Below are 23,507 nucleotides of genomic sequence, written 5' to 3'. Positions count from 1 at the left end.
CTCCGCTGCATGTATGTAACCGGTCTGTGCTTGGAGCTGTATTATCACCTGTGATCTTGAACCAAATGATTATAGGTGACAACTTCCCAGACCAGCTCTGCATGGGAGGAATGTAATTCATGTCTTGGTTAGAACCTTTAAAAATCTGTAAACAAGCCAGGTATGCACACCTTTAACCCCGGCACTTGGAGGCAGACAGGTGGATCTCAGAATTTAAGATTAGCCTAGTCTATATTGTGAGTTCTAAGCTAGAGTTTGATTCCCAGCACCCATATGGGAAGCTCACAACCACCTGTAACTTCAGCTGTAGGTATCGGATACCTTTGATCTGAGCCAAAAGGGTACCTGCATCCATGTACACGTACACACAACTGCCCCAGGGACCCCTCACTGTGTCCCCGGTACTGGGCTATAGCTCACATTTACCCACTGGGCTCTCTCTCCTCAGACCTCCTCACACCTTTTGTAGGGTGTGATCCTTCACCTGCTGTCTTACTTTCCCAACTCTTCTTCTAACAGGTTTCCAAGATGGATCTGCTAACAAGCACGCATAACAGTTACGCACACATCACACGGGAAAACTAGAGCTGGCTGACCTGATGAAAAGAGCCGTAGCATGTCCAGGTACCAACACTGCCAAGAGAGTGTCCCCACACAGCTGTTGTGCCTTCCAAGTCTAAAGGATGGGGTTCCCATGGGCTTCCCTACTAGCTAAAAACATCTGCTGTCCTACTAAGTGAGGCATTTAACAAAACACACTAGAGCCTGTAAAATGTTACATCGTGTCGTGTTTATTCCAAAGGAGCCCCGCAGGCCGGGCGGGCACTGCCCCTGCTCCTGCCCACTATGTACATTCACAGTTCTGATGCACGGACTGAGGTCACTCACAACAGTCATCAGGAGGATGAACATCCGTCCCAGGTCTGCTCAGGATCCCTTCAACATGACCAGCGGTATTCCTCAGGAATCCGTCACGTGCAGACCTGCAGGGCAGAGCCCCAGCCTCAGGACATCTTAGTTCATTGGTCTCCTTCATTGGCCTTTTGGTGACTTTTCTTTTCTGAAAATTTGTACTCTACAGTTATAAAACCAACCCATTAGCTACAAAGGCTGTGTTCACATTTCATTCATACCTAACCAGCTAAGAGCTCAGAAATCAATCTTCCTGCCCATCCCGCGGCAGTGTGGCGCTGTGTGACTGAGGTTGACAGGTTTTGTTTATGGATTTTCTCTTGGGGAAAGCACACTAACACACTCCCTCTGAGAAACTCAGAAAACACTTTTTCCTGCATTTACTGGCCTGGTGATCATTTCCTATAGCAATGTTCCAAATGAAAAATCCAATTTTAGGAGTAAAAAACAAAGATTCCAAAGCTTAGGAAACAAACTAAACCTACAGTCACTGTGCTTTACAGGTAAGTCTGTCATAAAGAACAAAATCAGGTAATGTCAAAGGTGACAGACAGCTTGGACCCTGTTCCTTCCTGACATCACCAAGAGCCAAGAACAGCAAACTCTGTGGCCTGCCCCCAGAGAGACACCAAGGCCACCTATGCTCAGACGGTGACTGCTTGTCCTAAGTCACCGTGATAACTGGTGCAAAGTGGGTGATGGGCTTTGGGCAGGAGCTCCCGGCCATCTCAATATTTCTGCTCAGAGGGCTAAAATCAGCACAAAGATAAGGAGACACTTTCCGGTTCTTTCCCTCTGGCTGATGCATCACCCACATTCGATGCTAGTTACATGAAGTAGACTTTGTCATATCGAAACTGAAACTGAAATACCAAACTGGCAATGTTTATAAAAAAGACAGGGATTCAAGAAGCCTTAAGGAAAGCAGAAAAGGATCCTGGGGCCAGTCTTTGTGGCTAAATGTCCCATGACCTAAATGGGAGTAGGGCAGAGAGGCCCTTTAAGCTGTGGCCACCAGGACGACTCAGAGTCTATCAAAAGCAAGCCCGGAAATAAATATCCTTACGTTAATGTGAAAAAATGAAGTAGAAAACCAATTTTTCTTTCTGTCTTTTTTTAAAAAAATGTTGAATGTTTTCAAAGTACCCAAGTGAGGTTTATAAAAGAGTCATGAGCTCCTGCACAAACACAGAAACACTTAGAATCCAATGATGCCCCGTCATGTGAGCCAGAGACGGCAGAGGCACTAAATTAGGACAAGGTGACTGTTCTGTGCAGAGTGCGCAGAGGTCCCGCATTGTGCACACCGCACAGACAAAGAGGAGAAAGACGGACACAAACTCAAGACCAGCATATTCTAGGTGAGCACACAGCCAAACCTGTGCCCACTCAGCCTGTGGAGTCCTGCCCCACAGGGAGGCCCCGAGCACCCACCCTGCCTGCAATAGGCAGGTGGGCCACACACACAGCTTCCCTGCAAATGCCCAGCTGGGCCCTGAGACAGACTTTACAGAAAACAAATAACATCACAAGTCTTTCGGACCTCAGGTCTGCAGACCTACAGAGACAGCATGAGAAGACAGGGGAAGGTAGAAAGCGCAACACACAAACAGGCTCCAGGCTGCTGGAAGCATGTGGTGATGCGGGAGGTGTCTCATCCCTCCAGAACCTTCCACTCTAGTCCGCTTTCTTACAAAAATTCTTTCTCCCAAAGTCTGAGTTTTCAGGGCTGAAGTCAATGCAGAAGCCATTGGGAGTTGGTGCTGGGGGTGTCTGTGCACAGCTGTCGAGATGTGTCTGGTCGGGGTACAAGTGGTCCTCTGCGAAGTCAGGGTACATTTCCGCAAACCCACAGAAGTCATCTGTAAAGACAAGGAAGCTGGTTATTGAGACTGAGAGAGCCCCAATACCAGGCACTGGTCAGACACCACCCCCCAACCCCTGCCCAGGAAGGTGAAATTTTCAGGAAAAGTCATCACCCAATGCTGGCACAGTGACCAGTCATCCCTTGGGCCAGGGTTCTGGTGATGAAGCCTTCAGGAGAGCAGCTCCAGTGGAGCTGGGGTGGGTGTCCTTCTCACAGGTCAGAAGCCCCTGCAGCTTCTTCAGGGGCTCCAGTGCTATGTGAGGGAAACAGGTAGCTTGGTGTGTAGATGGGACAGGGGCTCCATTCATGTTCCTTGGCCTCCTGGGCTGGAGTCCCCACTACATCCTACCTCTGGTTCACTTACCAAATGTGATTCTTCCCTTCTCCTCTTGGTCAATAGCCTGGAACAAGTCAGTCACTGTTAATTCTGATACACCCAGTGCAGTCTTGAGGATGCAGGACAGGCTGGCTTCATCTATGCTTCCATCCTCAGGAGAACCATACATCTGCAAGGGACAGTGAAGAATTATAGTGGGGACACTCCTGGTGTTGGCCAGGCCTGGTATATTTCCCCCAGTGCTCGTGACACCACCCTGTCCAAACTGCTGACACCCTTGAGCAAGTGGTGCCTACAAGCAGATGTTAAAGTCCTGGGTAGTGGCCTCTGCTTCTACCGACCTCTGCCGGTCCCTTACGGACATTGCACAAACATGTCTTGGTTGAGACCTGACTGCTATCACTGTGGGAGCAAAGCAACAAGTAGAGGGAGACTCAGCTTGAGCAGGAAGTTGCAGAAGGGTTCAGTGTGCTAGAGTACACCTGGGGCTGCAGGGCTCTTGCAACAAGAACCAGGAAAGCAGAATGGCGTGCCTCTGGTGCCACCTAGTGGTCAATGGATAAACTGCAGAATCGTTTGGCGATCAGGCCCACAATGCATTGGGGTTGTGAGGCTGTGGTTCTGAAGAAGGCAAGGACTAGGTCTGCATTTCTAATCAGAAATCTTCACTGTATAAGAAATTAAAAAGCTGGATTTGCTGGACCTTTTCACTGCTTTTCCTATGCTCTTAGACTGGGTGCAGAGATGTATCTTTGTAGAAAGTCCTGGAACACCTTGTTACAGCACACTGCACGGACACCCTACCACTGCCACTCCTGGCTAATGCTCCCAGGGCCGCTATATCCTGGGGACAGCAGACAAGGATAGATGCAGGTGAGGCACTGTGAAAGTCTGCAGTGGGACATGTCTGCTGTCCTATCACAGTGGGGATATGGCCCCAGCATGACCACAGGATGCTTGGTTGCCTGAGGCACTTGCTCTTCCAGGCAGCTTCGAGAGGCTTGGACTCTGTTCTGCTGGTCAACACCATTTCACTCCACTGATGCAACAGATTCTATTTGGTGATTTCACAGAGCAGAACACGGTGCTTTCCCAACATGGTGCTTTCCCAACTAGCCAGCAGGTGTTGACACCACACAAGATTCTCCTGGAGTGACCCACACAAGCGACCCTGACAACTCGGGATACTTCCTAGCAGTATTGTGGAGTGGTGTCACCTGGTAAGAAGAAATCAAAGGGCCGTGAGCGATGAGGAGTTCCTAATACCTCTGAGAGTATCTGTGAGGGTGCTCTCAGATAACCTTAACTAAGAAGGAAAGACCCACTCTGAAGGCGGTAAGGCGCCATTCCATGAGCTGTGGTTAGCCAAGTACCAGCACCCCTCTAGCTCTGTTTTCTGGTTGTGGCTGCCTTACATTCCTGTTGGTCTGCTTTTTCTGCCGTGTTGGACAGTAGTTCCTTAAACTATAAACAACAAATCCTTTCTTCTTTAAGTGGCTTAAGATTTATTTATGTGTGTGTGCCTCTATGTATGTATATATGTATGTGTATGTATATGCACCATGAACAGCAGGTACACACAGAGGCCAGAAGAGGGAATCATGATGTGGTATAAGCCATTTCTCCAGTCTCTCAAGTAGCTTCTTGTTAGGTATTTGGCTACAAAAATGACACAGTTAATTGATAGAGAAAACTGCTAATAGTTCTTAGGCCTCTGGAACTTTTAAGGGGGAGATTTTGAAATTTGGAAATGCAAGTTAGGAAACACTTCTAGGCATGTAGAATGTAATGGTGTTTGCAGAGAGGTTTAACAGAGGGAGATACACTTTGAATGGCACAGTGCCACCCCATAGGTTGGGGTCCCAGACTGAATAAAAGGAGGAAAAGCAAGAAGCCAGCTGAACACAGGCATTCATCTCCTGCTTTCTAACCTCTAATGCAACACAAACAACCACTTTATGACCTGGCCTTCATGAGTTACCACACTACAGCTGTTATCCCCTCAAACCACGTCCCCATAAACCTTTCCCTCCGCTAAGATACTTCTGTCAGGTTTTGTCACGGCAATAGTTAGAGTAATTAACAGACACAAATCCCACTCAAGGGATCCACTTGCCTTGAAAGCCAGCTGTATGGTGGCTAAGGTCTGGGATGGCCTGCACACCACAGACAAGGCAACCACATATTCACGAAGGTCTATCTCACCACCACCACTCTGCAAAAGAGACACACATTCAGATGATACCTTGGTTACTTTGCATGTCACAGGGGACCTCTAGCTAACTGGTTCATCCCAGGCTGACCTGGTAATATTTGCACATATAAAACCCATGCTTTGGAAGATGATTCCCAGACATACTTGCTCGAGCCCTATTCAGTTCTTGAGTATGAAGCTTTGCTGGAAAGCAAACCAGAGCCTGCACCGGGAGAACAAGCTGGCCAGACTTTTTGTGGGATCTAATCTGCTGGGAATGGCTTACACATTCATAAGTCAGAGGTTTTGCTCTGAGCTCTCCAGTGGACCCACCTCATCAAAAAGCAAGAACATGTCCTCCAGAGCATCTGAGACAGGAACTTCCAAGTAGGCTGCAAACTCTGGAAGCCTGATTTTCTCTCCTCTCTTCATCCTTGCACTCTCTGAATATTTGTCTAGATCTTTTTCAAGATTTTCTGGTTTTAGTCTAAATAAAAAAAAAAAAAAATAAGGGAAAGGTTTACTGATAAAACCACAGCATAGAAACTAAGACAGGAGACTTACTTTGAGGTTTGGGGACTCATCAAAATGTTTTAAAAGTTTCTTAACAAGCACAAAGTTAGTTTCTGAGCCTGGCATATCCTCAGTTTACAAGATGCCAGGCTTCTGACTCCAGGTCTAACTGTCTGTCCTGTGGGCATATTCCTAGGATGGTTTACGGGGGCAACACCCATACACACAGGTGGTATCTAACAAGAAGGTTTCTAAGGTCCTCCTTCTATGTGGCCTGCTGATGACACCTGGAACTCAACAAAAACAGAGAGAAAGGATTTTCTGACAGATCTCCTGCAACCTCAGCAGCACTAGGTTCCAATGAGTGCTCTAGAGCTACAGGCAACTTACCCAAGGCCCCTCACGAGCCTGGCAAACTCTAGCAGGCAGGTGTCAGCAGGCAAGCGAAGCTGTCCTTCCGCCAGAGCCAGCTGACAGTCCTCAAATGTGTAGTCGGTTACGGAGACACCCAGGGCCCTGCAAGAGAGCTCCTTCCATTTAGCCCCACCTCTTCACCTGGCACTACAGTAACCACATTAGCTGCAATGAAGTATGTGTCAGAATGCAACCACGGTGGACAGTTCTTGATGGTCTGGGGTTGGGGGACACTCACTCTGAAGAGCAGCCCATGCCAAGAGGAAGGCCCAGGGTGCACCAGGGTCATTGACTACAGGACACGCTAGTACCAGGCTAACACAGGGGAAGCTGCTGATCACCATCACTTACCTTTGTCTGAGACTAGGATGGGCACATCCTTCTATCCAGAAAGGACCTGGTTTACCCATGTGTAGACAAGGCCTTTGCTGAGGTCACATTAAATGCTAATATTTTAGTCATACAAAACAAAAGCCAAAATGAGATTGACTGTCATTTCCTAAAACGTGCCCTGCACAGGGCACCTGAGGACAACCGAGTTCTGCTGGGTCCCACGTGCAGTGAGCAGCACACAGGCTGGCGCCGCTCAGACAACCAATGGGATGCCTGCAAAACCACTGCGGAAGCACACACTAAGTGCTCAGGTTAGTAGGAAAACTACTAAACAGTGGTCCTTAGGTTTACCATGTGCTGCAAGCTTGCCAGAGGCAAGGGCTGTGGTTAACATGGTATGTTTTCCCATGGGCATCAAAGAACCTGGGGGCAGCTGGAATGGAGGAGCTTACCCAGGATGGGGCCTGGATCCCAGGCCTACTCCTCTAGGTCTAAGGGTATGGGCAGCTCTGCCACTATGTCAGGAAGGTGGACACAGACAAGCAGGAAATGCCACTGTTCTATCCAGGAAGCTGGTCCCTCCCATGGTCTGTCAATGGAAACTTGGAGGGAGTAGATAAGGGAACCACAGAAAAGCCTCAAACAGGAACTGACACCCTTGCCATTGGAATGTTCCCCAGAGCCAGCCAGGATAAGACTTTTACATGAACCCTGGAAGAGAGGAAATAGGCTGTGGCCATTGAAAGCCCTGACTGAAGCCCAGGGTGGCAGTGCTGAGTCCCCAGTGCTGAGTCCTCAGGGATGGCTGTGTAGAATGCTTAGTTCCCCGGGAGTCCTACAGTTCCAGTCCACGATTCGCACTGAACATATGTGCTCGATGGCTCTCTCAAACTTCCCTTTCTCTGCACTCAGGCTGCCTAGTCCTGCGTCTTCTTGTTCCTGTTACCATTCCCACGAACACCACGCATGTCTGTGGCCTGCACAACTGCAAGATGTGCATGCTCTGTGTGCAATCAGTACAGCATGGGCCCACAGACCAACCAATGTGTCTGAAGGAGCTACTGTATCATTCCATGGGGCCTCGGCAAGAGAAGAATTAATTTAACTGTCTAAAAGACTATGTCAGAGTTCAGGAAAACAAACAAACAAACAAAAAAACCCACCTCCCCACCCCAAATTAAACACATTTATGGAGAAAAGCTCACTATTTGCATTATGAAGGAAAACCCATTAAAACTCCCCTGGGAGTCTCCTTAAGAAGAATGGGCTTTCCTTTTTTTTGAGTTATTGGCCTGGGTTGTGAAGCAACCCTTGAAACATTATAGGCTACTGCAATTGTCCTCGGTTGCCCTCAGAGGTGGAAAGAAAATCCCTATTGCTGAAGACGCTGGGCACTTTCCACACAGGAAGCCTCCATGCGGAATCTGACCTTAAAGCCTTTGTTGTGAAGATTAACTTTCATGGTACCAGAATACAGTATCCAAAGCTTCCAAAGGGAAGCAACCATCAGTGATGGTCGAGTGTAAGGCATAAGAACCCCAACTGTGACTCGATGGCACTGTAACCCTAAGGGTGCAGTAGCCACACACATGCCTTGGCAGTAACCAAATATTGATTGACTGATGGGATTTAATACCTGTCCAGCTAAGAGGAAAACCATGTCCGGTACCAGAAACCCAGTGGACCACCAAGGGCTACTTAAGTCATGGATCTTGAAAGGTAGCCTGTGACTGCCACATCACTGAACTTCGAGCACAATGCCCAACAACATCCTAAATATCTGCCCTCATCTCCACAGATAAGTTTAGTTCCTGCCCCAGTCAAGGAAACGTCCCTTTGCAACAGAGACGAACACAGAAAACCACAACTGACCAAAGTACAGAATTGTAGAACCTGGCGTCAAATGACATCCCTGCACCCACTGCTCAAGAATCGTTGTGAAAGAGTGGGCAGAGAGACTGTAAAAGCCAGGGGAACAGGGAGTTTGCTGTAATATTCTGTCTCCTAGAGATATCAGAGGAGTTACACCTGTAAAATCTTACCAACATGGCTGCCTAAACATGACCTGAAGAAGAATAGCTACAGATGTGCTAGCATAGAGAAGGGAAAGCTCAGGATGACTACACAAAGAACCACTGGCAACTAAAGAATGATGACAGTGGGAGATATTCCCAGGGATGAGCACACCAACGGCTTATCCAACACCAAACCAATTAGAGAAAAAGGGGTTGCCAAGAGGCAGGAACAGCAGATCACTGAGTTGGAGGCCAGCGTCATCTACTGAGTGAATTCCAGGACAGCCAATGAGTACACAAAGAAACCCTGCCTTGAATCCCCCCCACCCCCAAGGCTATGAGCTTAAAAGAAAGCAGGGTGAGCAGGAAAATGGGACAGTTTGAAGGGAGAAAAGGGAGGGGATAATAGAAGTATATTAGGATCTCAAAAATATTATTTTATTGAAAATAATTTTATATAATATATTCTGATAATGTTTTCCCTTTCCCAACACCTCACAGATCCCCACCACCTCCATACCTACCCAACTTTATTTTCTTTCTTAAAAAAGAAAGAAAGACAGGAAGGAAAGAAGGAAGGAAGGAAACCAAACATAGAAAATGAGCTTCTGACAATAAGTCTGGTGCTGCCCAGCAATACTGTATAAGCAAGCAGCCAGAAAGCACATGGTAACCTGTGGTCAGGAATGTGGGCTGCAGACAGCCCACAGAAGGGGTTGAAGCATGGGGAGGGGACAGGCATGGGACAGGACACACAACACTCAAGCTCAAGGTGGATGGGATGTTACTTTAAGAGAACACTGTGTTCTCCGCACTAAGTCCTTAAAATCTCTCGAAATCTGACTTAGGCAGGTGTTATAACCTGGTAGTAAGTGCCATGGCAATCACTTGCTGAGTTCTCACAGCTCCAATTTCTTCCTTCCACCCTCAAAGCAGATCAAGTCACAAGGGCAGACTGGGATGCAGGGACCTTGGCCTGGCTTGCATGTTCCCTTAGTTAGCAAGTGCTCAGAGCTATCTGTGGTGAAGGCTGCATGGACTGCAGGGTGGAGACTGGAACAACCCATTCCTTCTCTGGGCATATACCCTCCAAGAGGGACAAGAGGGAAGCAGGCAAGAACCAGCTCTAAACAGTGATGACAGATCTGAGTTGGGGCCTTGTCAGACAAGCTCCCAGAATACTCCCTCTTTCCAGGGCTCCCAAAATAATCTCTCCAGGTCTGCTGTCAGAAACTGAGGGTGGGACTGTACCCCCATCCCCCACTGCCAGGTGGAGGAACCTCAAAGGTCCCAACAGCTGCTATTAGCAGAAGCTATAGTTTAACTCCACTATACACAGCCTCTTCAGGAGAAGCAACAGGGCTGGCACCCTGGGGCTTCAATTTCTGCTTAGTATGTATGAGGAATATTCGGGACCTAGTTTTAAGTCTGTGGATGAGAAATAGGGTTAAGAAGGGGGTTGAAGGTCAGAGAAAAAGGGCACCCAAACGATTGTTCCAGACTCCAGAAACCAGAAAGGGAAAACAACGTTTATGTTCTCAACTGTGCACAAGAGAAATGTGGCAGCCCAGGACACCCTAGGAGCTTAAACATACCCAATGCAGTTCTGCTAGCAGGGGGCATGAGACTGCCAGCAAATAATCCCCAGACAGATACACAGTGAATCCTCAAGGAGGCTGTGACCTGCGACTGACATCTGCTCAGGCCAGTGTATGACCCCAAAACACACCAGGGTCACAGATTACTATGGTGGGTTTTGAAACTTGAGAAATGAAGTAAAGATTAACCATCTTCTAAATGTTAAACAAGTCAAAACAGCATCAGATAAAAGGAGGAGACACAAACTTAAGGCCAAGCGCACAACACTGCTAGCATATGCAGAACCTGCTTGTTCACTCTTGTACAAACCCATTTCCCCAGCACCGTTGGCAACTGCTCACTCACTTGGCCATGACACGCCTCACATTGCTGGCATACAGGGCAGGATTCCTCTTCTCCTCCTCAGAAGGGCAATACACAGGCAGAAACTAAGGACAGAAGAACTGTGTTATCTCTGCTAAGACATTACACTGATCCCACCACCAGAGCCACCATAAATGGTACCTGTGCGACACCATTAAGACTGGCAGAACCCTTCCTCTGGAATAATCCACCCATGTTCATACATGTTTACACACCCATACCTACACTGTTTACACTACACATACACATATCTAGACCCACAGGTTTGTAACTTTATCATGCACAAAAAGACAAAAGACTATTCCTGATTCCTGTTCTTAAATGAAGATATTAGGAATACAGGAACATCCTGAAAACCTAGCAATTATATGCATATAGGTATTCACAGTTACATTTTAGGAATTCCTAAAATTACAGTTGTCTTACACATTAACACTGGTACTATACTGACAATGTAAAGAAGGATAGGTAAAGATTATTACAGGGCCACTCTCAGTCTCGCTCAAAACCACAGGGATCCCAGCCAGTACAAGACCGTGTTCCTTCTCAGACCTGACCCTGTTCTCCCCTGACAGCTGAGAGAAGAGGAAAGAGCCACAGCAGCAGGACTGGCATGCTCTGAGCTGGGCTCTTTGTAGGAATCACATTAGCTCATCTGTTCATTTTGTATTGCTCTGCCGTACTTATGGGAAGTGAGCAGACTGTTAATTTAGTACAGGACCGCATATGACTCATCTCTAAGGTTAGATGCAGGCCCATCAATAGAATTCTTTTTTTTTTTAAAGAAAAACAAATTACTAACCTAAAATCAAAAAACACCAATCCTTCTACTTAGAGAAAATTCTACAGGCCACACATAGGACTATATTGAATTTAGCCAAGAGGGTGAGTTCAGTATTTAGGAACCTGCCAGGTTTTATTCCATGACCTAAGCAGCAAGGTGAGAGAATGGATTTAGTTATTCAAATCTAGTTATACTGGCATTAGTAATGAAGGCAAAAAGAAAAGGTCTCTCTTTTTATTGTTTTTTGTGACAGGGGTTCTCTGTGTAGCCTTGGTTGCCCTGGAACTCGGAGATCTACCTGCCTCTGCCTCCGGAGTACTGAGGCTGAAGGCATGAGCCAACATGGTATCACTGGCAAAAAGTAAATGTCTATGTGACAATTTTATATACTCTTAGGCAACAGTCATCTCAAAAAGAAAAAAAAAAAGACAGCATTAGCTTCCTTGTTAATTTTTAAAAATCCTGTCCTGGGGCTAAAGAGATGGCTCAGCAGTTAAGAGTACTTGTTGCTCTTGCAGAGGACCAGGGGTTCTGTTCCCAGCATTCATTTATCAGCTAACAGCCATCTGTAACTCCGGCTCTAGAGAATATGACACCCTCTTCTGACTTTTGGAGGCAATATACATACATGGTACATATACATGCAAGCAAAATAACAATAAACAGAAAATAAAAATGAAATTAATCAATCTTTTTTTTTTAAAAATCCCATCCAAATGTATTTAAGCCACACAAAGGGCACAAAGCCACTAAAGAAAGGTGACTATAAAGTTCTTCTAGGACCCAGACAAATGAAAAGATAACCAAGGACAGCCATGTAACAGGATCTGTATGGATCAGATACTTTGTAACAATCAACACAGCTCTTGCTTTAATAGCATTTTAACAAAGCATCAGGCCGATTCCAGTGTAACACTGTGTGACACTATGTCAGTAAGAGTCTCAATGAAAAATTATGTGACATTGTATCTACACAGCTCTGGATTAACATTGATTGTAACACTATAACTTAACACTACAGACCCCACTGTAACACTGAGTGACACTATATTCACACAATGGGCTGTAGGAGTGTTTTATCCTGTTGTAGCAGGCTCCAGTGTAGCACATTGTGTCCATACAGACCCCAATGTAACACTGTGACACTGTATCCACACAGCATCAAATTCTAATACTATTCAAAAGTTGCATATTTCAGACCCCAATAGAACCCAGTATCTCAAAATCTACAATAGAACTGGGCCTTGGCCAGATACTACCCCCCACACCCCACCCACTACCCGTACTGAGCAACACTATGTCCACTCACTTCAATTTCCACTTGGTTTTGAAACTGGCACAGAGTGAGCCACAGGATTTTCAACCTTAAAAACAGCATCGAATAATTTTACAACACAGTTAAAAAGTAAGGCTCCTAGTTCTTATAGTTGAATGGCTCCAGATTCTGCCCAGAGCCTCTAGGAGGTGCTGCTGGGTACTGAACCTGGGGAGAAATGGGAGTCTTTTAAAGTTGAAAGATCAAAAAAAAAAAAAAAAAAAGGACTGAGCAAAGCAAAGCTGATTTTATTAAATAGGGATCTTTGGTTTTCTGGTTAAATATTTGCTTTGGTCCTTTGATTATTCTAGAGCGCTATACATCCCCCCACACCCTTCTGCTTTGACAGCCTTGTCTCCAGGATGTGCAGAATCTAGGCAGAAGAGTTCCAGGCCTTAAGTAATGCTCTGGCCCATTTGCCTGACTTCCAGGATCCTAGATCTTCAGTGGTATTGCCATTACTTGTTTGTCTGAATGGAATTACGGAGCTACCCGGAGTCCCTATCCTTGAAGCCAAATTCTTTCTCTCCTCCTTGAAGTCAGTCACCCCCTAATTTTGAGCCAATCTTTTTCTGCCCTAACATGTCAGCCTGAGCCCAGGATGAGACACTGGAGCCCAGTTCCAAGTACTCCTTTCAGTCTGACTTCCTGCCTCAGAAGTGGTGGTCTGACATCACTGGAGTGGCACTACCCCAGCACTGTGCTCCAAATACCTTGGAAGCCCTAAGAGCTACCTCACATCGGACTTCACTTCCTCCTTGAAGGTTTTGAAGGCTGTCTTGCTCCTGGATGGCCCCTCCTCCTTACACACAAATGGCAGCTCCAGTATTAGGGACATTCTTGACAGCCTGGTGCCCCAAGTTTGGCTGACCTAGTTCTTGTTTCTCTTATTCCATCAGGTTGATAACCACAGCATAATGGATTCCCAGTGTATGTGCTTGTAGGATAGGGACACCAACTCTAGAGGGCCACCCTCACCTAGTGCCACCTGAATCATACTGCCTGTGCAAAAGCTGCCATCCCGAAACACCAGGAGCTGCCAGGTGGACAGAACCAGATGTACGAGGAGGGTAAGGGAAGGGCTCAGTTACCTTCCCGTGGGTGCTGGCGTCGAGGAACTTATGTCCCCAAAATCCAGGAGTGTTACATAGCCACACGGGAACACTTAACTTTTTCCACAAGGGGTCGACCCTAATTGCTGCCAAGAGGAGTTTTCATATTTGCAAAAGTAACGAGGGCACAGGGAGTCACCAGCGGCCTGTGTATCCACAGAATGAGAGGACAGACAGGATGACACGGTATCCGACTTACGCTCCGGGTCCTTGCCAAGTCCATGTGATGGTGTCCTGGGAATGAGAAAGAATAAGGGTCATATTTAGAGTCAAACATGTGAGGGCCAACCTTGTGCAGTCCAGAGATGGAGTCATTGTCCTCTCACATTGATATAGCCCTGGGTTCCATGGCTCAACCAACCCAACATTTAAATGTCCATCGTTGTCACTTCTCCGAGGCTACCAATTCTAACAGTAGCTGAAATAGGGCTGGTACTCATTACCCCCTCTCTCCATAGGTGCTCCAGCGAACTGTAATTCCCAATTGGGCCACGCTACCTGCCCCCTCTAAGATGCTCCCATAGGCACCTCGGGTAAGGTCTGCCTAGACCTGGTCATGTGATCTCATTGCCGCCTCATTCCAAGGCTGTACCTGTACCCCAAGTGTCCAAACACAACCACAGGCATGCTCCTCCCAGGTCAACCCTGGGCTTCCAAGGGGGCATCTGCCACCTAGGAGACTTGGCTGCCTCACCTTATGTGTGCCCAGAAGAATTTGAGAAACTAGCCTAAGCAGCTACCCCAAACATTTTCACAGGAGCTGGGCAACAGTTACTGGCCACCTCACATGGCTTCTTTCTTTGCCATCCTCAACCTATTTTTCCTACCCTGGTTTAGCTCCCTAGGCAGGGTCTATGCTCAGAGCTCTGGCAGTGGGGTACATCCTGCAGCTAATTGGCTGAGGAAGCTCACACAGACCTTAGAAACATAAACACAGGCAAACTTCCTGCTTCTCTAATAACCAAGCTTCTGAGGCCTTAGGAGACCAGTAAAGACTATGCCCCCGCCCCTCACCCCAGGCTGATGAATCAACTCAGAATGGAAATCTCACTCCCACACATAGGCTAGCAGGCTGCTCCATTCCTGGGTGTTCAGACTCTGCAGAGGGCAGGGCCTTCCTCAGGAAACTGACAGGAAATGGACTCTTCTGTGGTTCAGCAATACCCAGTAGAGTCATTCAGTCGGTCAGTGACTGATGGTTCAGATGGCTCCCAATGCTTACCCGTTTGCCTCAGCAGACCCCTAGACAGGCAGGGCTGGTTCCCAGATGGGCAGGTTGGACCCTGTGTCCATGAGCTGTCTACATTAGATTGTGAGCTGAGGGGTTGTCTTCCATACTGTCCCTCTGCTGTCATGCTAACTACGGCAGACAGGGAAAGCTCACTATGGTAAGCACTTCCATTTTATTATTCCCGGCAGAAGCTTACTCCACTAAGAAATGCCACATGTGCTCAGTACCTCAGGGCTCTGGTGGGCTCACATTCGCAGACTGGTCACTTCTAACTGTGGAAGCCATCAAGGCCCATGAAAACCTGCTCCAAGAGTTACATCAGAAGGGAGGCTGCATCTGATCTGTGAAAAGGGCTGGCCCTGACACCTTTCCCTAGGGGATAGGGGAGGATTAAGGGCACTTGGGAGAAAGACCCAGTGGAACTTGCTCTGAGGCCTCCCTCCTCTGGAATTCTCCCTCCTCAGGGCTGGGGTCCTTCCAGATCCTCCAGGAGCTCTGGACCCAACTGCCCTGTCTTACTTCAAAACAAGTCAGAGACTTCCAACTTCTTCAGCCTGCTAAAACATAAGCAGCCCTGGACTTTAAAACTGCCGGAATGCGAGCCAGGCTTTGCTTCAGGGCCGGTGCAAAGTGGCACTTTGTGTGCCAAGACTGAGACTATTCTAGAACTGTCATAAATACACCATGGAGACAGCTTACACTTGGGACTCCACCTGCGGAGCCTGCCTCTCCCTTTCTGGGCTGAGGCTGTGTGATGGCACCGACTTTTCTCTCAACTATTGTGTAAGAACAAAGGACACAGGGACACAGCAACCCAGGCACAACGAAGACACCTACCCAGATCTCACTCCTCCCCAAGTCCCCTCAGCACATATTCCAGAACATGACTTACCAATTTGTTCGGGTAGCGTAGCACCACGGGTTGGACAGGAACTCCAGGAATGAATGCACCTGCCAAGGAAAGTGTAGGGTCTCAGTGTTGGCAACAGGAGGCACAGGGAGGTGGGACCTAGCTGTGGCACTGTTGCAGGCCTTAATAAACTAAGCTTTTCTGTGCCAACGTTCTTTGTCAGTGAAGGTACTCTTTCAATTCCCGGGCTATTTCCTGTTCGTCTGTCCTGTCCAGGAAGAGAGTTGCCGGTGTCTCAGCACCAACACAAACACACAGATGGGAAGTGAGGGTCTCTGGTGTGTTGGACCTCAGAGCTCACAGCTGTCAGGCCCTCTTCTCCATAGATCTGTGCTGTCGATCTTGGTTTCTTCTCACTGCCCAAGACCTGGATTTGGGGTTGGTCACCATGGAGAATGAGGCATACCTGGTCTTGTCTGGGGTAGGACAGTCTAGCCTAGCCCTGTTCCCCGTGTGTGACCAGCCCTGCTAGTCATTTCTACTGTCTACATACTGAAGAGTTAACAAGCCTGGCTACGGTGTTCTATTTGATTTAAATAAGGATGTCTGAAGGGTTCACACACCTCTGAAAACCAAGGTGTCCAGGACACCCATGCACTGAAGGACAGGCATCTGAGTGTGTGTGTGTGTGTGTGTGTGTGTGTGTGTGTGTGTGTGTGTGTGTGTGTGTGTTGTCTTGGCTGGCTGAAATCAGTGTGTGCCCATCCTAGGAAGAGAAAGGTCCTGGGAAAACTCTCTGAGTGCCTAAGAAGCCCCACTCTATCCTTCAGTTCAGTGCCTTGGTGATGGCGTGATCCAGGATTTCTAAGCACCTCTGGGAAAATCTGCACTTGAAGTTGTGTCAAGAGTTTCTGTCTCTAAAGCTAGCACACATTCCACAGTAGTCTAAGCCAGAGACAAGTGTCGGAAAACGTCAGAGCCGATGACCCAAGCTGTATAGATTCTGCCTCAGGCACATGATCCTATAACCCTGGACCTGTAGGGCTGGGGTCATGGCTGAGGTAGCATTTCTATATCTATTTCTATAGACATGAACACAGGGGTCAGCAGACCTTGGCTCATACCCCATCACCAAGACCTGCCAACGGAGCCTCGGCATCCTCAAACATGCATGCTAGTGAACATGCTTATTACCTCAGGGGACTAAACTTGGACCACCAATGCCACCATGATTTGCTTGTGTTCACTGCCACATTCATCTTGACACGCGCCATGGTGACACTGTTCGAACTAAGTGGTAAGTGTTTAAAAGCCACTATTTTAAACTTCTCATGTCTAATCTTGGAACCTGGGTGAATGTGTACCTCATCTGAATATGCTTGGCCATGAAGGCAAGTACAACGTGGGAGACACAGATGCTGGACTAGAATCAGGCTCCTAAGCAGCATCTAGCAGCAGTCAGCAGTGGCCAGCAGCAGGGATACCCTCAGGAGAAGATGCCTCTTCCCAGACTTCAGAACACAGGAGTTCAGACCACACAGAGACTTCGCATATGACATAGAATATGTTATCAGGCTGGATGCTGGTCCAGTGCTAAGTAAACGGCAGGTATCTATGGTATGAACCACAGATGGGCACCACACAGTCCCCATGTGTAACTGTGGCATACAACCTCCCCCATGGTGTGTGCTGCCCTCTATGTGTCTACATTCCTTCAGCTTTACACAAGAAGCTAGGTGCATCTGTGAGGTGTTACTTTTGAATCCACAGGTGTTCTTTCAATGACAGGTAAATCCCACTATCAAGGAAGAAGGATGGTTCCCTCACAGTTGCCCGTCATGGCTTGAGACACCCAATTTCCTCATAGTTCACTTATACTGTGCCCACGGCCTTGGGGACATGGCTAGGTATCACTAGGTACAAAATGGTTGGGAACTTTTATAGGCCATACCCAGGATAATGGTTCCAAGTGGGGAGGGCTCTCTTGCAGCTAGGCCTTGGTCACAACATGCTGCCTTAGCTGCTAAGTCTATTTTAGAAAGAGCAAACATGACACACTGGAGAATGTGTTCTCTTTCTTGCAATATTCCTCTGTCCATGAAAGTTGCCACCACTTATTTGTGTCAAGGAGGGGAGGCCTCAGCCATGTGCTCATGAGCAAAAAAGGGGTGGCCCAAGGAGGTGGAAGACTCTAGAATTTATCATTTAGCACTAAAAATAATAGAATGTGTGGAGAGCATTTTTGGCACCTCTGAACAGTTGATGGTGGAGTAATATTAATATTATCCCAGGACACCTTGGGGCTGGCCAAGGCAGGAATCTGGCTTCTGTGCTACGCCCTGTAAGGGCTAGTATCAAGCACAATGTCATCTGTAGCTCTAGGCAGGTTCTCAAGAATGAGGCTATAAGGAAGTACATCTACATCTGAAGTTCCGGAGCAGGGCTTTCAAGAATGTGGCATAGGGAAGCACATTCGTATTTGATGTTCCAGGCAGTATCCTTAGAAATGCAGCTCAGGGCAGGGTGGATTTCATTATGTAGGCATAGCAGTATCCATTTTTGTCTCTGACTTTTTCACCTGACCTCCAGTAAGATGTTTACAGGATCTTTGGTGGTTATCTCGATAGATCCCAGTCTCAGAACTGCAGTTGTCTTTTTGCATGTAATTAAAATGATTTAAAAAGAGGACGAATTAAACCAAGCTTCATTTTGGACATGAGGCTTAGGCCTCAAGTCCAGCCAAAGTCATGCTGCAACTTTAACTAACTTGTCTCTTTTCTTTCAATCCTCACTTGGGCTCTGAGGGGACCCAAGTTGTTTGCCCGAGCTGGTCTCGGACAGAATGACTATGAATTCAGAAAGCACCCAAAACAGGGTAGTGTGATGGAGCCCAGAGCAGAATACTGGCGGTTGTGGCCAGTCTGACCCGGTCTGTGAGAGCTGAAGTGTGTACCACATGCAAAGAGAGTTTAAGAGTCCCATCCACCTCTTAACAGCACTAAGAACTACAGCAGGGTCAAGGGGTAAGCCTGTTACACTGCCCAGGGTATATAAAACTTTTATCCAGGTAGAATCAGGAGTGGACTTTGTATGTTGCTGCTATATGCTGAAATTCAATCTCAGCATTAGGCTTGGGGGGTGCCCTGAGCCTGTGTCCAAGTCAATGGGTCGCTGTTCATGCCCATGGAGAAAGAGTACTGTTCTCCCGAGGCTTGAAACCAGAAGGAGCTACAGGCTGGAAAACCTCTAAAGTCAGTTGGGGCTGCCAGGGCCCAGGGCACCCTGTATCCCAAAGCATATCGGGACCTCACTGGTCAGGACCTCAGAGCTCAGGCAAACATCACCACTCACAATAGCCTTGCCTTCAGTCTCCCCATCCTCCTGCAGACCCTCTAGCTCCTGGCTCAAACATTGAGACTTCCTATGACTTCTAAGACCTTGTCATACAAGATAACAATAGAGATCCTCAGTATCATCAAATGACACTACTTCAAAAGTGTTGATTGGTTTCTCCTCTTTGAGGAAGATAAAAACAAACATAAGAACAACAACAACAACAAAAAAGCTACTTACCAGGTTTGAAGGTAATGAGGCAGGTCCTATTTGTACATGTTCCTTCTGGAAAAATCATTATCTTAAAATAGGAAAAAGATAGCGTTAAACCATTGTACTTAAATCCGGAGCCCACAAGAGCCAACCCACCAATGTGCTTTTTTAATTTACTGTCATAAGTTTAGACTATGGCTCCTAGAAAGGAGAGGATCTTTGGGAGGCCCTCCTCAGGCTTAGGGGTGAGGATTTTTGGGAAGCCCCTTACCCCAGGGCTGGGGAGGGGGGTGTGAAGGGAATGAAATGAAATGAGCTATTAACAAAGTAAGCAGCAGCGACAGATATCAGGTTCTTAGCCATCACAGTTTTCAGTCACACATGCACCATGGGAGAGACTGGAGACCAAGAGTGCACACACCAGAGAGGAGTCTCGCCAGGAGGCATAGAGATGCTGGGAACAAGCAGGGAACCGTGCAACCACTGGGAACAACTAGTAGGAAGAAACTCCTGTTCCCAGAGACACGTCAGTGGCTGACTCACTGGCCACAGAACAAACTAAGACTCCCCATGGTGGAAAGTGACGCTCATACAGTGTTCATAGCTGAACCCTGAAGGGAAGGTGACCTACTGAGGAGGCTGGGTGGGCATGTGCAAAGACACAAAAGAGCACAGGTTAGCTCTTTGGAGAAGAGGGAGCAACTTCTGCCTGTCTGTGTGGGTGTGTGTGCAAGCCTGTATGTCTGCCACACCTTAGAAGCCAGAAGCCTCCTCAATGGCTGACTGTGGGCAAACTTAGCACCAGATCTGCAGTGCTTTTGAGCAACTACAGACAGGACATCCTGCAAAACTTCCAGCCTCTACCTGTTGGCTCAAAGGGAAAGAAAAAAATTGAACACCGAAGCAGCTCAGGCGTCCAGGGGCCATGGGCAGAGACAACCCTGTAGATGTAGCTATAGCAGCCAGCCAACAGGATCTAGAAGTGCTGAATTCCTCAGGCTCACAGTTAACTCGAAAAGTAGACTACACTCAGGTCAATCAGCAAGGTGCCACCCCATATGATACAAGCAGTAGACACTCAAGTGAATTTTTTTTTTTCATTTAAGTCCAGACAGAGAAACCCAAAGTGTCCAACAGCAAGCACACTCCTGGATGCACACACTAAAGACAGAGCAAGGTAAACTTCAGCACAAGAGACGGACAGAGCAGGCTTTGTGGTTTCCTCTTTCTCTCCCATTCTCAAAGTCCACATCTATCAAAGCAAGCAGGATGGTTCTACCTGAGGCCACTTTCCATTCGACTGTGCCCGTCGCTTGATCTCCTCCACTGTCTTCCTTCGAGAGTCCTGGTCAGAGCGGGACACAAACACGGGCCGGATGTATCTTATCAGAGCTGTAGAAGTAGAGACAGGATATCAGCACGCATAGCTTCCAATCTCAGGCTAGAACAGAGACCTCTCTGGGGTTATAGTGAGTTGCATACCCCAAAGATACCTAGCTCCCTAGGCCATGCGGATACATAGCAGGTGAGGAACCTTCCAGTGAACTCCCAGAACGCTTGTGCCATGGAGGAGCAATGGGTTCCCAGGACCATCAGCTAGAGCACAGAGCACATAATGGAAACCTAACCCCACCCAAGCACAGGTTGTCTGCTGTTGCTCCACTAGCAGAACTAAGAGATTGAGCACTCCTGGACCTCACTGTGGGTTGAACGTGCATCCTTCAAAGTCATCCTTCAAAGTCAGGGATGAAGCTCTAACTCCTGGCACCTGGGAATATGACCTTAACTGAAGATAAGATATTTGAAGATAATCAAGTTCAGCATATCACCCTAATTAGAGTGATCCTAATCAATGTCTGAGGTCCTTGTAAGAGAACAGAGGCAGGAGGAGAGAAGGTTGGAGGAAGAGGAAAGATAGGCTGTATCTTCAAGGTACAGAGTACCAAGGACTGCCGGTTGCCACCACGTCTTATCTGCCAATACCCTCCCCTCTTGTACTTGTGGCTTCCAGGGTGGTGAAAACAAATTCTCGCTGCTTCTCTGCTGCAAGAACTCCAGAGATCACACACAGCCCTGGAGTAATTGCTACACCATGGTATCTCTACATCCAATCTAGGTTCACAGCCTTTATTCTGCCATGACTGACGGGGCTCAACTGACCAAAATTTTAGGGACAACCAAGTAAGACCATGTAGACATAAGATAATGCTCAAAACACTCTGAAGAGGTTTTAATATGAACTGCCCTCAGGTAAGTCCCCGTTCTGAGACAGAAGGAGTAGGGCCCACGGCCACTGCAGCCCCTGGTCCACTGGGTCTCCCAGCTGATCTCCCAGGACCATTTCACCCCTAAGGTTCTTTTTGTAAGTGATACTGAGACTTGAAAAGGATGCTATGCGATTCTTTCTAGGAGGTTTTCCTCAAAACCATGCAGAACTAAATGAATGAATGAATGAATGAATGAATGAATGAATGAATGAATAAATAAATAAATAAATAAAAGTTTAAAAAAAGGAAAGGTAGGAAATTCTTTGGTTGTACACAAACCACTGGGTCTTCACAACCCTTCTAAAAATACAAGCACACGGGGATACAATCATTTCTCTTTGCAGTCTTGTCTTTCTAGCATCTGTTTCATTTCTTCCTGTCAACTCCCCATGCTCCTGAGGTGACTAGAGAGTAAAAGGGAAGAGAAAGGACTGGATGCTGTGAGGGTTACATCTCAATCCCAACCTCGTTCCAGAGGCGATGGGTTCACCTGGTCTCGCTCTCTAGTGTGTTTCATGGGGCTGAGTGCAGAAGCTTCCTGTGTCTCTGATGTCAAGAATAAGAAAACTGACTCAGACAGTGGAAGATGCCCGCAGGTCCTATAGGGAATCTGAGGACAGACACAGAGAGGCAATAGGGGCTGTAAGACTGGGACAAGACAAAGTGATCATCTGGGCACCCAGGATGGTATCCTTGAGGGTTCCTGGGTAAACCATCTTCCATCAGACAAGTGATTATGGGCCTTGATGGACAAGTAGCTCCTGAAGGCCGCTCCCTGACAATGGACCATGGCTGCTTTGTGAAGGGCCAACACAATCCTGCCCGAAGCTCCAACAGGCTGTGAATACACTCTCATCCCTTAGCATTTTACCTCGAAACATTACTTAATCAGTTCCTGAGTGAATAGGTACCAGGCTAGTTGGTTTTGTCAGTCTGACACGAACTTAGGAGAAAGGAAATCCTGAGAAAATGATGATTGACATGGGAGTGATACCCCTGGGTTGTATAAGAAAGCAGGCTGAACAAACCATGGGAGCAAGTCAGTAAGCAGCACTCCTCCGTGGCTTTGGTTTTAGTCTCTGCCCTGCTTGAGCTCCTGCCTGAACTTTCCAAAGTGACAAACTGTGACTTGGAGTGCCATCAGACATAAAGCCTGTCCTCCTCAAGTTGCTTCGGTCATGGAGTTTTATCATAGCAAGAAAAACCCCAAGACAGTCACATAGTCAAAGCTGACTCACAGAGAGACAGAAAAGCTATGAGGTTGGTTACTCCTGACACCCACAGACCTAAAGATGAAACCTTTCAGGTATTTTCAACATGCATCTCTTTGACAGTTTGAAGCTGTCTGTCACAGGACCCAAAAGGGGGGCTGAAAAGTTGGAACAAGCCATTCCTACCTGAACCTGTAGGCTGTCCTGAAGCAGTTAGTATTTTAGTGTTAATTCCACTTCCCCAAGAAGGGCTGGCTAATGAGTGACACCAACTGAACCTTCCCATTTTAATTAGTAAAATAAAGGAGAGTCAGTGACTGGGTGGATCTAGGGAAGTAGAGGGGGCAGAGGTCAGAGGAGGGCAGACTATGGAATGAGAAGATCTCAGCAACATGGAACTTCCCAAGGACCAGCTAGACCCAGGTGATATTTATTGGTGTTAAAAGCTATGAACATTAAGGATTTTATGGGTCTAGCATCTTACACGAAGAGCAGTTTGTATCCTTGTCTATTTGATGCAATCTGGTTGTGTAGAGGGTTTGTGGATTGAGAGTTGAACATATAAACCTATATGAAAAGCTATCTGGCTATAGAGTTGTGTTTGTGATTTTGGGGTACAGAAATACCCCAGGACAGAGGCAGAG

General features: G+C 47.3%; 1 protein-coding gene across 1 annotated transcript in view; it reads right to left on the bottom strand.

Moving 5' to 3' along the window:
- Window positions 1-790: 790 nt before the first annotated feature.
- The window catches only part of LPCAT1 (lysophosphatidylcholine acyltransferase 1), a 48,769-nt gene continuing 26,052 nt past the window's right edge, over window positions 791-23,507 (bottom strand). The window contains exons 4-14 of the mRNA XM_080933878.1: window positions 20,665-20,777; window positions 19,413-19,473; window positions 15,882-15,940; window positions 13,958-13,992; window positions 12,641-12,695; window positions 10,530-10,612; window positions 6,214-6,339; window positions 5,644-5,797; window positions 5,233-5,331; window positions 3,144-3,285; window positions 791-2,774 (exon numbers count right to left, since the gene is read on the bottom strand). Of these exons, the coding sequence (XP_080790004.1) occupies window positions 2,590-2,774; window positions 3,144-3,285; window positions 5,233-5,331; window positions 5,644-5,797; window positions 6,214-6,339; window positions 10,530-10,612; window positions 12,641-12,695; window positions 13,958-13,992; window positions 15,882-15,940; window positions 19,413-19,473; window positions 20,665-20,777 (1,112 nt within the window). The 3' untranslated portion in view covers window positions 791-2,589. The remainder of the gene's footprint in view (window positions 2,775-3,143; window positions 3,286-5,232; window positions 5,332-5,643; window positions 5,798-6,213; window positions 6,340-10,529; window positions 10,613-12,640; window positions 12,696-13,957; window positions 13,993-15,881; window positions 15,941-19,412; window positions 19,474-20,664; window positions 20,778-23,507) is intronic.

This window comes from Micromys minutus, assembly GCF_963924665.1.
Source record: "Micromys minutus genome assembly, chromosome: 20".
NCBI classification, from domain to species: Eukaryota; Metazoa; Chordata; class Mammalia; order Rodentia; family Muridae; genus Micromys; species Micromys minutus.
Note: the sequence above shows the minus strand (reverse complement) of the source record. Positions and strands in the feature narration are given on the sequence as shown.